A 14,092-nucleotide genomic window follows, 5' to 3' on the forward strand; every position below is an offset into this window, starting at 1 on the left:
CCGAGTGAAAGGGAGTGAAAGAAAATGCCAGCCCTTCCTTAGTTTAAAGCATTATCTCATTCACTTTGAAATATATAAGCCTTAGAAACGTTGAGACAAGAGCTTTTTCTTCCCCTCACCTGCTTTGAGCCCATAATCTCTGCCACAAAGATAGCCTGACTTGTTTTAGATGGAGCTGGATGGGGTTGCCCAGCTGGAGGCCGGGCTGGGCAGTTCTCATTTAATGTTGGATGGCATTCTTTCTCAGGGAAGCAGTGAGCTGTGCCCACAGGGCACCCCCTTCTTCCCAAAGCAGCTTATCTGTGAATGAGTTAGAAAAAAATAAAAGTGCCAATCCTCCCCATGAATATCAAGCCAGACAGTGTGGGTCTGCCCCTTAAATTGACTTAATTTACTGAAGTTCAGATACCTAGATGGAAATCTCAACATCCTCTGCGATGTGGACATCAGAATTCCCATCTTGCATTTTGTTGTCATGACAATCAGTGTATCTGGAAGGTACTAGCTGTTCAGAGAGTTGTAATTATTGAAAAATAAAGTAGATTGTCCTGAAACTTCACGATAGACTGCCTTAAGGTCCTTCAAGGGAAAAAGAAAAGCATCTTATGAAAAGTCATTTAAATATTTCAGTAACTAGGCCAATTGAACACAGTCCTACATATCTACCTGATACCTATGGCCAAGAGCACCAGCCCAGAATTTGTGTTATTATTATTTTTTTATTTCTCTGGTCTGCTTGGAAGCTCCGAATTTACAGGATTCAAGCAATTAGTAGAAAAATCAGTCATTGTGACCAGTCTTTCAAGCAGGCAGGGAGTGGCTTTAAGTGGCCAGTGATACAGAAAACTTTCTTCACCTCCTTTTTTCAAGTCCACATATCTAAATTGAGATCACTTGGAGGGAGTCCTGCCACACTGGGCATTTAGCCTAAAGAGAAACACCCCGGGGAGTTTGTAATCTGGCTGGGCTCACATGATACAAAAAGCACCAGATTCTCTGCTTAAATTGGCATCACAAATTGCCATGGCCATTTGCATAAATGCATACATTTTACTCCAAAGAATTCTGCCTGCTTTGGGGGAGATTGAAACCCTGGACTCCTGGTCCTAAAATAGAAAGAATGCTACTCTTGGACTGAAGAGGTTCAAGCGAGGGGTCCGCTCCAATACTGGCATTGGAGTTGGATCAGTGGAGATGAGATAATGAACGTGAAAGGGCTCTGTACACTGTGAAGTGCTGCGCAAGCATTGTAAGGTATGGTTAGTTAGCATTCTAATTCCAGTCATCCTGGCTGAACATTGTTCTCTGTAACCAGCAATGCAAATCACAACTCCATTCTAAGCACAACTCACAGGATCCCTTTATTTAGTAACCAAAATACTTCCCTTTCTTCTATTCCCATAGTAATGATAATGCCTTAATTTTTGTATAATGCTCTGTTTTCAGTACTGTGTCTGCCCTGGTCCTTTGTTTAATGAGTCACACAGTGGTGAAGAACAGACTGCTGGGTTTGAATTTTAACTTAAACACTGACACTTTGACCTTGGGCAAATTTCTTAACCTAATCTGAGTTTTCACTCTATAAAATGGGGATGCTAATAACACTAACATTGCAGGGTTAATATTAGGGTTTAATGAATTAACACTTAGAAAAAATTCTAGCACGTAGTGTGCCCTCAGTAACTGCTACCCAGCTTCTTGGTCTTCTTCAGTGTGTCTTTCGAAGTAATGCCTTTTTGAAGAGATTAATTCAATAGCCTATCATATCCCACTGACCAGTCTATATGGCCACGGTCAACCAACACCTGTTAGTACTTGACAGACACGTTGGCAAGGAAGCAGGAAGGAGTGTGAGCACAGTCCGGGAGTGGGCAGGCAGGACACTGAGTCAGGTGTGCAACACGAAGGGCAGGGATTCATATTTTATGAAATACGTTTATTTAGCGAGCAACGCGCGCGCCACCAACCACTTCCAAGTAACATGTTTTAAACTTTCATTGAGAATGATGATCAGCAGTGAGGAGTTCTCTGGGCACCGACTAATAATGATTTGATTTTGCAAAAGTTGGATGGAGTGAGGGCCTGCTTTGTTGGTAAGATGATGAGCTCCTCTGGAGTGATGTGGGGTGGAGCGATGTGGGGCGGAGCGATGTGGGGCGGAGCGATGTGGGGCGGAGCCGTGTGGGGCGGAGCCGTGTGGGGCGGAGCGATGTGGGGCGGAGCCGTGTGGGGCGGAGCGATGTGGGGCGGAGCCGTGTGGGGCAGAGCGACAGACAGTGGGCCACCTGGCTGACCAGAGCGCACAGTATTTCGTTACTCATTGTACTCTTAGCCAGGCTAATTCTTCCTGTCTTCATTTCTGAGATGAGTGGTCCTTTGAGGATGAAGAATTTACTCTAAATCCTCTCTTAGAAATAGGATACAAAGTAGGTGAACTTTCTTTGAAAGTCGAAATATTTTATTTTCTTATCATCTTTATGAACACCAAATAGTAAATCATTTTTTTAGGTATTAACAAGTATTAATACCTAGAAATACAGCCGACCTAATGAATAGAGGGAGAGGAGTTTGTATGAATATCAGATAGGCACAGTCAACTGGAACCCCCCCGCCACCTTCCAACAAAAACAGAAAACAGTGAAAAAGGCCTGATAGTCTACCATTAAACTGCCTTCCTCTAGGAATTTAAAGTTTGAGGTCTTCGAGATCTTTTTGAAAATGGAAATAGCCCAAAGTAATAATATTTAAGCCATTGTGTCAAAATGTCTTACTTGACATCTAGCATATGACAAAGAGCTGGGTGGTGGAGAGTCGTGGGGGAAGAGAGGTTTGCTGAAGGGAGGGTGCAGGGCAGGGTAGTCCTTTTGCCTGGGGTCCATCCTATGAATGCTCACAAACCCCCCAGATGTTTCAGGTTAGCTCAGCTCTGCAGAAAGACCTACCTTACGCTTTGCGATCTGCCACTTATCCAGGTGTGCTGTCACATTGCTGCATTCACTAGTTTTCCCCTAGGTTAGTGTCTTGGTGGCTCAAGTTTTTTCCCTGTCAGTCAAAAACAAACAGCGCTCGTTGGGTCCATTACTAAGATGCTAAAGAAAAACAAACGACAGCAAAAAGCTTCCTACTCTTTCAAACTGAATGAAAAGAATTGGGATTGTCACTCAGAGCCATTTAGGATCCTGCCTTTCCCATGCTGATGGACCCCTTAAATTCAGTGAATTTTTAGTATTGCTAGTAGCTGGCTAAATTTAAGGTTTTAAAACCCACACTAAGTATGCTGCAATCTGGACTAAAATGGCAAACAGATGTCCTCTGAACTAACAATATTGAGAAGACCCTTCACTAACAACGCAGTTGCCTGTCTGGAGATGGGGGTTTAAAAAAATGTTTGGTCTGATCACATGTGGAATTCTATTTAATTTTGCTCTATCAGTCCAAAGCAATTAAGTGATGAGAAAGAAGTTGCCCACGATATTATCCTTCAGAGAGAAAACCCTTTCCTGACCCACCGGCATGGCAAAGAGTCAGAGTCAAAAGATGAAATTGCATGTCGACTGCCTGACCTGGAGAAAGATGACTTTGCTGCAAGGAGAGCCCGGATGAACCGGACCAAGCCGCTGGTGCCGCTGCATCAGCTCCTCTATGGGCCTTACCGAAAAAAAGAAGCAGAGAAACCAGAGAGCAGCAAACAGCTCTCAAAGGGAATCTCAGAGAAGCAAAGTCTAGAATATAAAAGGTGTGCACTTGTGTGTGTATGTGTGTGTTTATGTGAGAGAGAACATAAAAGTGATGTGTATCATCATAGCACCCCCCCCCCCCCGCCCATTCCTCTCTTTCTGGCCCTAATTATGTCTACTGTCATTGGTAATGGTGGTTTATTCTGAAGTAAAACTCCAAATATCCAATCTCCCTGAATGCAGTACAGAGAGTGAAAAGACCCTGTTCAAAGTAGGCCGGATTCACCAAATAAACTGTATCTGGGCACATGGCCACATGTGGGTGCTGGTGCCATGGACTGGCATTATTGGCACAAATAGACATGTGCCATTGGTACCAGGGAATAGCCACCTCTCAAGGCTGCTCCCATCCATTCATAGGAGGCAGGAAACATAAATATTTCTTTGCTATAATAAGCTCTTCTCTTTTATGAGCTTCTTTTAGATATTGAAAGGGGAAATAAATGAGGCTCTCTCTTTCTTCCCTCACACTAGACTAGCAAGATCACCTACACATTTGACGGTAGATATTTCTCATTAAAAAAAATCTTACCCATATAGTACACTTCTGTTGTTCATGGGAATTGTTTTAGTTTCCTTCTCCCAACTTTTCTCCCATTCTCTCAATTTGCAAATGGAAACATGTAGTAAAATTGGATTTGGCCAGTGATTCTTATCCTAAGAGGGATATGATTTTACTTAAGGTGTCAGGTTGCTAAATTTCATAGTGCAGAGTTGCTCGGTCTGTATTTTTTTCTTAAATCAAAATCAGTTAGAGTTTGCATCTTTAGTATTTAACTGCCTTCTTTTGGCCTGTCACTCAAGAGGTTTATAAGTCTGTTGAACTAAGAATATACATATCTCAACTATGTATTACACAATGAAAACAGTTCTTTGGGCAGAGTCATTGAGCTTAATGGAGTAGATTTGGGGTGGGGGGGATTGTTTGTTTTTATTTTGTTTTGTTTAGGAAGCACCAGACACAAAACACCTGAAAAATCCCCAGATGTAGAACAGGTATTAGAGCACAGAAGACCCGGCACGATTCTTTATAGGACACGTTATAGTTTCGGGAGGCCCAGTCTCTGTGGTTCTTATTGGCTTGCCTTGTAACAAACCGTTCTAGGAGGGCCTTGTGGGAGAGATCAGTTGTTGCAAGTGAAACAAAGACTCTGGATGACTGACCAGCATCAAGGCAGTGATGGGGATCAGCAACTTGAATGAGGAGCAGCTTTTGTATCTCCCTTTTTTCCTTTCTCCTGATATTTTAATTCCTGATATTTTCAGCTTCATCGGTCTGTTGTCACCTGACTGTATGTGTAGGGACACAATTCTGGGTCTGGTACAGCCCATGACCTCTCTAGAAAGCATCAGAGAACTAATGGAAAAAAAGAAGGCTCCCTGGTGGCTCTCTGCTATGCCCTTCCTTGATCCCCCTTTCCAAACTAAAAGTAATTAGAAAATCCTGTAGCCTTTCTATTTGCTTAGGTCTGCAAATACACGAAGTCATCCAGGTAACAAAAGAATGCCTCTTGGTTTTCTGGCTTGGATGATATATTTTGGAAAAAAAAAACAAATAGCCCTATTTATGAATAACTTTTAGATTTCTATCTCAAAAAGCCTATTCTGTTGGAAATTGACTCTTAATGTGACAGGATGTTTATGCAGATGGATGCCCCAGCTTTGGTTTAAATGACAACATATTCAATATTAGATATCTCATGTTCACTTAGAGCAGTTGAAAATCTCAGTTTTAGCATCAATAAAAGTAAGCCATTATTAACACAAGAAATAAGTGGGTACTGACTCCGTAGAGCAAGGAGGAGATGCGCATGTTCACTTCTGCCCGATCTGACTGATGCTGTCAGGAAGCAGAGGCTGAGTCTGCGCACGGAAACCCTCCAGCTGGAGTTGACGTGAACGTACTTTCTGGCAGTTGTGGGTTTATGGCTGAGATGTTTTAGAATGTGAGCAGCGTTCAGGCTATCTCCAAACTAATCCCAGAATTTGGATCATGCAGAGCTCGTTACTCACATATTACTGGCGCAGTAAAAGACATTCCAAGAGGGCTCGGGGAGCCGATCAGAAAACTTGAATTCATTACAGTAACGTGACTAGCGTGGGAATTGGGCATCATTACTGACAAACCAAAATCTCATTACCATTCTTAATAGTCTTTCAGCGAGCCCTGGCTTCCCTTCCTAAACGAAACCGGGGACTGTCATCTGGTGGAACACATTACGGTGTCAAAGGGTAACGTAGGCGAAAGTAATCGAGGCTCCAGTTGACTCCGTTTTTTGAGAAAGGGAAAGGTACTTCCACCATTTCGTTCAGTCTCTGAATTTCCATGCTTGACCATCTGTTTGTCTGCTCCCCTTCCCTGAACTTTATTTTTCCGATGATGTGGGGGCCCGGATCAAACGGACAGGAGCCAGGGCCAAACAGAAGAGGCGAAGTCAGTAGTAGCCTGTGTGCTGCGGGCTCAGGAGAGTGAACCTGCGGAAGGGGGACTCAGGAAGGTGCCGGATATTTACAAGGATGACCTGGCCCAGCGGAGAATTCAGGGCAGCCTGGCCCCTCCGCGTGAGGCCCCCAGCTTTGTCAGTGTCTCCAATATAACAGAAGCCGACTTGGAGACGTGGGAGAGACTGAAAGTGTCAGGCAAGACGAGGTGTGTCGTGTTTTCCTTGGTTTCCCCTCGGCAGTGCTGTTACTTAACTTTGAAGGGAGTGAATGTTTATCCTTCTACCATTTTTTATTTTCATGGCTGGAAATAATCAATGCCTCTCAAAACACAAAGTATATCCTGCATGAGTTGAAACTTATTAATACAAAAAATTACAAGCCATATGGATGGAAAACCTCCTCTTTAATTCAACCAGCTTATTGTGAGTGGCTATTTTTATAGGCTTGCTTGCTGTAAGGAATTTAAACTCGATTTTTTAAGTAATTTTAATATTTCATTGTACCTTAGATTTTCTTATGCCATCATTGGTGATGATGGAAGTGATGTTTTGAAAGGGTTAGCTGCTTAAAGCCCTATTTACCTCGACAAGTCAGGGATCACTTCTTCATTTGATTGATTGATGGAAAAGCAATTCTGCTCTAGCCATAGAAGTATTTTTCACATATCTAGTACTTAAAAAAAACACAACAACAACAAAACGCCTCTTATTGGCTTGTACTTGCCTTAGAAACCCTTGGAATTTATTTCCGGTTCTGACTAGGGATGGAGATGTGGAGCACAGCTGTGCCCCTGAGCCGGCACCCGAAATCAAAGCAGAAACTGCCCTGCGGGATGACTTGGCCAGCCGCAAGGCAAGGGCCTATAAGAAAACCTCTGGCCCTAGGCAAAAGTTTGTGCACTTCGGACCAGTGACAAAGATAGATCAGCAGAAATGGAACCGGCTCAGCATCGGCAAGGCTGGGCCTAGGGAGGGCCTGCACGAAGTCATCAGTCACAGCAGCAAGACTCCAGCGTGCCCTGTGTCCTCCGCCCCGGCGGCCGCGTCCAGCCTGGAGGAGCACCGCGTGCTTAGTCCACAAAACGACTGCAGGTATTTTTCGCCAAACATGTGCGAGGAGATCCGCATGGGAGTCCCTGCTGCTTTTGAAGGGTTTGCTGAAGCACGTCAAAGAAACCTCCGGAGATGACATGCAGGCTGTTTTGCTGATTAGCAGAAAAATGATGTTAGTGTGTCACCCTGGGGAAAACGAGCGTGGAGTTAAATGGCAGGCGTCCATTTTGATTCTGTTGTCACCAGGATCATGGCCCGGGAATGTCAGTAATCTTGGCAAGTGACCCTTTTCCTTCAGCTGTATTAAGCACTATTTTATTAGTTGGAAATACTGCATGAACTAGATGGAATGTTTTAATGATATCCCAAGTGTTTCTTCTAAAGAGATATTGATAAAAATCAGGTTTACCTATAATTTCCCTTTTACTATCCCAAAGCGGGAGGAGAAAAACAGTTATCAGTACCATAAGTTCAAAATTTGAACATCTAAGTAGACACACAAAAAAAGTGAAGGTCTCTTTCCTCCCCTGCTCAAAACCATTCTGTGATAAATCTTGAGTGGAAAAAAAGACTCCTTTCTCAGGGATTCTTTTGGGTCAAGAGTTTCCTTGGATGAATCACCGTCCAGATTTGTGAGGGATCACCTGGGAAAACGTTTAGGCCTGTTACCAGCTCTCATCTTCACTGGAGGTCTTCCAGCTTTAAATTTCCAAACCCTCTGTAGGGGATTCAGTTCTGGGAGCTGGTCTCTCTTCCATGAAGCAGGTAGAGTACATTTATAAGACTCTGGGCCTCCTGGGAACCCTGTTCCACCTGCATGGTAAGAGCAAAGGGAAGTTCTCCATGGCAGGAGGAAATGCTCAGGACATTCTCCCTGGTCCTTGAAATCCACAGGAAGTAGTACACGATCCATGACAGACAGAGGGGTTTCTCTGCTTCCATGCTGTGGGTGACAGCAAAGAGGAGAGCCGGCTTTGAGAAGAATTAACCCGAGCACACCAGATAGACACAGTTCAGGTTTCAGAAACTGATGAGAACCCGGGATGGAAGAGAGGGAGGAAGGAATTAATGAGAAATGCATCTTTGAGTCCTTGACTTCTGAGGGGCCATCACTGAACCCCATGGCGGCAGTCTCGCCAGCCTTCTTCAACTTTCCCCAGACCCTTGCCAGGGTTCCCGTTGCATCATCTCAATTTGCATATGTCACCCTTACTAACTGGCTTCTAGAGAGAGTGACTGAAGTCTCTTAATCTTTCAGTCTCAACGACTTTCATTGTCTCCTTTCATAACCTTTTCCTCTTCTCTCTTGACACCAATGCTACTTGATTGTCAACAGAATAGTGAAATCTGGTGTAGGTGACTGTTGCAAAGGGGTCTCGCAGCTGGCTCCCGTGCTGGAGTCCCAGGAGGAGCAGGTCAGCAGTTTGGGCGCATGTCCAAGGAGGACAGAGGAAGGTGAGGAGCAGCGCTTCCTCCCTCCCTGGGAGGTGAAGGATGACAGGTGGGGTCGAGGCCTCAGGTGTGAATTCTTTCCCAACAGTAAAGCTGTCCTCTCTGGCTTTAGTTTCCTCCAAACAGCTGTCACAGGATGGCAAAGAAGAGGAAGGAGTTGCTCAAAGAGATTCTGAGATGCCGCCCAAGGCTGGAAGGTGCGCGGGGCGCGGCCAGCCACTGTGAGCACCTTGCCTGCTGTCCAGGGTGTGCTGCGTCTGCTGTGTGTGGCTTTTGTGTTCCCAGCGAGCCGCTTAGAGCCACAGTGTGCGCCCGGTGACGGATGTGATGTGGAGCTAAGTCACTGAAAGTCACTACGCCCACCCCAGAGTTCCGCCTTCCATGCCCACTCGGGGTAGAGGTTTTAGCCTTTGCATGTGGCTGGGCAGATTTTCTTCTCAGAAATGATGAAAACCAGAGAGGGAAGCCCTTGCCCCGTGAGTACCAGTTGCATGATGGAGGCCTGCGGTATTAATACTCAGTTGCTGTGCGTGCTGCTGCCTCTGTGGACAATGGCTCCTTCTGTCTTGAGTTAACGCCAAGTGAGTGATGCTACTGAAAGTTTCTTTAGCAATAAGTGGACTTTGACTGGCTGGACTGACTGTTGCCCTAGTTCGTGTCCTCTGGCCTCTGAAGGGCAGGCTTTGGGGAGAGAAGAGAGCTCGGAGAAGACAGCTCCTGTCCGGAGTGGCAGTGGACGGAAAAACCAAGGAAAGTTGTATGATTCACAAAAAGATGACATGATGGCCAGGAGAACTGGGATGTCTCTTAGACACATTGGCTCCAACCCCAACCAGTTCCTTCCAGTTCCATTTGCAAAGCAACAGGTGGAGGAAGCTGCCAAAAGCCAACCAACGAAAGATAAGAGGTCAGAAGATTGTCCTGTGCCCTGTTTCTTGTGACTTTGTTTCTCCATTCTGAGCCTTGATACATGCTTTGAATATACTGTTAATGCAGTATGGTACATCCGTGCCACTTACCTGCTATTGTTTGCAGAAGCGGAGTGATGAAAGTTGGCCCAGTCTGCTAAGAATCTGTTTTCCCTTTTTTGCATGTAAGCAGGTGTGGAGAGAATGGTTCAGTTGTGAATTTTTCTGTTAAACTTTCTTTTTGCCTCTCATCTGCGGGCGGCCTAAATGAGCAGCTCTTTTGTTTCCTCCCAACTCACACAGGAGCCTTTGGGTAAAGGGGTTGACTTCTTTCTGATCTCCTTGATTCCACTCTGATTCTAGGAGGGTCTTCCAGTCCAAAGAAGATGTATACCACTTATAAACATGTCACGTAATTTAATTTCAGCATTAGGGAACAGTGTTTTCTAGGTGTTCTGTGCTATGACTTGATTTAAAAAGAAGAGTGGGGAGATAACCCTGGGGTTCCTGGTCTGGTTTAAGGTCATATATGCTGTTATATAGCGTGATACCTCTGTGGACTGCCCGATCGAGGTCAGGCAGAGGAGTGGGGTGTGGAGCCTAAGTGTAAGTTCCACTGTACGACAGGCGGTGATGGCGTTCTGCTCACAAAGGACCTTGGTGGTGGGACAGAGGGTGGTGTGGGGAGCAGGGAGAACCTTAAGTAATCCTGAAGTTTTAACATTCATATCCTAGCCATCTTTATCATCTGGGTTGCCTGTTTCACATTCTTCTGAAAACACTGGTTTCAGGGAGCAGGGGCCATGTCCGGGCTCTAGTTTATGACTGTAGAGGCTGTGTAGCCTTTTCAAGGTGTGTCTGCTCCTTCTAGCTCACCTGCTGAGAATTCACAGGTGGGCTCAGTCCATGTTCACGCCATGTCACAAACGGGATGCCTGATGGCAAGAAGGTAAGTGAGTGGCTCTCACTTGTCTGCCTTGGTTAGGACTGGTTAGGGCTGGTTAGGGCTGGTTAGGGCTGGTTAGGACTGGTTGGGGCTGGTTAGGGCTGGTTAGAACTGATCCGCCACAGTCACTCACTTTATAGGGGCCCTGGATCGGTGGGCTGCTGTAAAGCCAGTTAGAATGCAAGGGAGGGAGGGAGGCCCACAGCTGCCTGCACTCCAGGTGATTTCCCATTTTCTTTTTACTCACACAACCTGTGAAAGTGAGAACTTCCATCTGCACTCAGTCACCAGGAACCTGAGGCCCGCGTCTGCGCTGCTGGTCACTGTTCCCTAATGATCGAGGCTCAGACCCAGCTCGGTCTGGGAGGCCACTGTCCTGCTCCAGCATGTTGCCAGCGCAAAGTACCAGAGGAAACCGTGGAAGTCTCATCGGTTCCCTGTCGCTTCTATCTGTCCCTCTGTTTGTGCCCAGGAGCCCTCTGTGTATCAGACGGGAATGGACGGCTGGTCTGAGCACAGGGAGAGACTGTCAGATCCCCTGTGTCTGACTGAGCAAGCACACACCTTGGGAGGCCGTTTTCCTTTCAACACGTATTTATTGAGTAATTACTGCCCATAAAACACACTGTGCTGGGTGCTGCAAGCTCATTTTTCCCTCTCATTTCAAATGAAGCTTGTGTTACTTTATAATATGGAAATACATGATCAGCTAATTATTCATTCTGAAAGTTACATAAATGCAGTCAATAGGTGCACAGAATATTTCATTTATCTTTCTAAATACCCCAACCCTCACAATGAAACTTTATTAACTACTTTTTTAATTGGCTTATACCAGCTGTGATTTATATGGCGCTTTGCACCTCATAGTCTATTGACTCACCTACTTCGCATTTAAAAAATCTCTATTATTTTTTAACTTGCCTGTACACTTCGATTTCCCTTAGGACAACTGGGAATGCCACTCGAAGCCCAAGCTCAGATTCTCTTCTGCTTAACAGCAGAGGCCATTCTGCGCACATGGACGCCCTCGAAGCTGACAAATTAAGCTGAGGGACATTCCTGGAACCCGCAGTGTGCAGTAAAGGAGAAATTAAGTTTATCGTCGAGACTGTGGCGCTCTTTTCCTTTCTGTTTCCAGACCATCCAATAACTAGCCAGTAAACACTTATCAGGGGCTCATCTGGCCACTCTTCAGGGAACCCCAGAAGGAAAACCCCTGCCCTATGGATCTTATGGTTTCGTGTCTGTGTGCATTTGTTGGCAGAGATGCTCGTGCAGTGCTCTGTTTAAATTCAAATATATCTAACAGCAACCACATCGCTGAACCTCAAACAAAATATGTTGAAGAAACCACGCTCAAAAGAGCACGTACTGTACAGGTCCATTTACATGCAAAACACTCAGCACTAATCTACGGGTGTGTTCGGTTGGTGAGAAACCATTGAGGTGGACGTGTGTAGTACATGCACCTCATGTATGTTACACTTCAGTTGAACATTAACGGGAACATTCAAATAGAGACACAAAAATGCATAACCAAGTATTAATTGGTATTTCTAGATTAACAATCCATTAGGAAGAAGTGCTCAGCTCCCCTCCATAGATAATTTAGAAAACACTGTATGTGAATGTCTATTCCAATAGGCCTATTAATCAACTGGGAAATATTTATCTGGTCCTCGGGATTAACACTGCTTATTCCTTCTCTCAATGTGCAGGAATCCACTGGTCATCTGCTTCAATGTGGTGGTGTTTTTTTGAAAACTGAGTGTATTAGGTTAAATTTTAGCATCTTCTGAAACTACCCCCTGGAGAAACGGAAAAAGAGTCTTAGTGCCAGAAGAGAAACATCCACAAACCCTTTCCTTGTCTTGTTTTTGGCCATGTCAACAGATACTTCAGGCTTTGCACTGGTGGGGTTGCCTTCACTACAAATGAAAATAATTTTCAATGAATGCAGACTATTCTAGAATGACAAAAGCATAAGAGAGAAGGGTGTGTGTGTGTGTGTGTGTGTGCGCGCTCCCATGTATTCTGGGGTGCTTTGTCTAAGATTATAGAAAGAGCTCTTTAGAAACTACCCTTTGCCCTATAGTAAACTGTTATGAAACTAAACATGGGATCAGGTAATTTTTGCTGAAAACCCCACAATTTAATTTATTGGAAAGTTTTTTCTTTACTCAAATAGTTCTTTATCTGCCATCAGAATGCAGAAATGAACAGCCTTTCAGGGCATAAGAAAAAACCTTCTCTTAAAATTCCCCTTTGTAGAAGAGACAGGCATTTGTGGGAGCTGCATTTTTTAAAGGTGCTTAAAATATGCCCTTCTGAAGTTCTGATTTTTGTTTTCTAACTTAACCCTTTCCTTTGCTTTATCAGACACATTAAAACTTCAAGTGCCTGAATCGCAGAGGGTATGGCTTTGTAGATCAAAACAATCAGACGGCTATCAAAGACGATAAAAAACACGTTGGTGTTTCAAGTGATGGGATATCCAGGTCTGGTTTGGGTTAAGGCTGCCCGTTTTCTAGGAATTGTGGTTTTTGTCAAATGCATACAGAAGGCACTGGTTGGGGTTCTGGTTGGCTTTCAGAAAACTGCAAAAATGCTCTTTGATGTCATTTGTGCACGTGCGTTAGCAGTCAGGGAAGGGGCCCACCGCGCGCTTCTATGTGGGGTGTCCATCACGCCTGAGGCATGAAGTTTAACTGTTTGTGAACAACCATAATGCAGGTTTGGGTTTTTTAAGGCTGCCTTCTCTAAACATTGTGGGTAGCACCTCAGCCTTTTTGTGTTTATATTGAACAGATTATTTTTGTGTCTGGGCGGGGGGGGGGGGGGGGCGTGGGGATTATTTTTATTCCTCCTGTGTATTTTAATACATATTTTGCATTCTTCTGAACTGTCAAGATGTTCCTTTCATTTCCAGCAGTTAATGTGGTTAATGGTATAATGATACTTCTCTTCCAGTATGATCAGGAAAAAAAAGAAAGGTTGAGCACACTTCCAGTTCACCCACAGTTTTTCTTTTCAGCTTGGTTACAGCATTAACCTTGTCTTGCCAACCCTCTAATTGTGTATTTGGTCTTATAGATACGGTCCGAGAACCGCTGTGTCTGATGACGCAGAGTAAGTTGTCTTGTATTCGAAGGAATACATTAATTCCTAGCCTAAACTGCATGCCTTCAGTACTTACCACTAATGGAAATGCAACTGGTGCAACAGTGAGCTAAATAGCTAACCGACTCGTGCAGCCTCGAAAAGCACTTGAAGTTGGAATGCAGAACATATGTTCTGTGCAGGAGAGATGAATGAAAAAGCAACTGAAGCATGATTCTAATATGCAGCTGCTGCCTAAAACGTAACATTTGCTTTTCATAGATGGGGCATGTGAAAGTTGTTCTTGTCACCGTTGGGATGTTGGTGCCCCTTCTGAACCATGGGGTTATTAAAGCGGGATCCTGCATTTGCACTTTATTTGTGATCGGTCAGGGCTTGGAGCTAACAACAAAGCAGTCATTCTCGTGGCCACATTTTTTAAACGGAGAA

The 14,092-nt window shown here is 44.6% G+C and overlaps 1 protein-coding gene across 16 annotated transcripts in view; it reads left to right on the plus strand.

Moving 5' to 3' along the window:
* Positions 1-14,092, plus strand: part of LIMCH1 (LIM and calponin homology domains 1) — a 201,090-nt gene that overhangs the window by 124,950 nt on the left and 62,048 nt on the right. For 10 of the 16 annotated variants that reach the window (XM_036252741.1, XM_036252793.1, XM_036252732.1 and 7 more), the window contains one exon: positions 13,637-13,672. The exons of 5 other annotated variants lie outside the window; for them this stretch is intronic. In XM_036252741.1, the coding sequence (XP_036108634.1) occupies positions 13,637-13,672 (36 nt within the window). Of the gene's footprint in view, positions 1-3,433; positions 3,737-6,144; positions 6,388-6,943; positions 7,274-8,570; positions 8,690-8,798; positions 8,908-9,338; positions 9,594-13,636; positions 13,673-14,092 lie in introns of all 16 variants that reach the window. One more of the 16 variants, XM_036252842.1, reaches the window with a different exon arrangement.

This window comes from Molossus molossus, unplaced genomic scaffold, assembly GCF_014108415.1.
Source record: "Molossus molossus isolate mMolMol1 unplaced genomic scaffold, mMolMol1.p scaffold_m16_p_1, whole genome shotgun sequence".
NCBI lineage: Eukaryota > Metazoa > Chordata > Mammalia > Chiroptera > Molossidae > Molossus > Molossus molossus.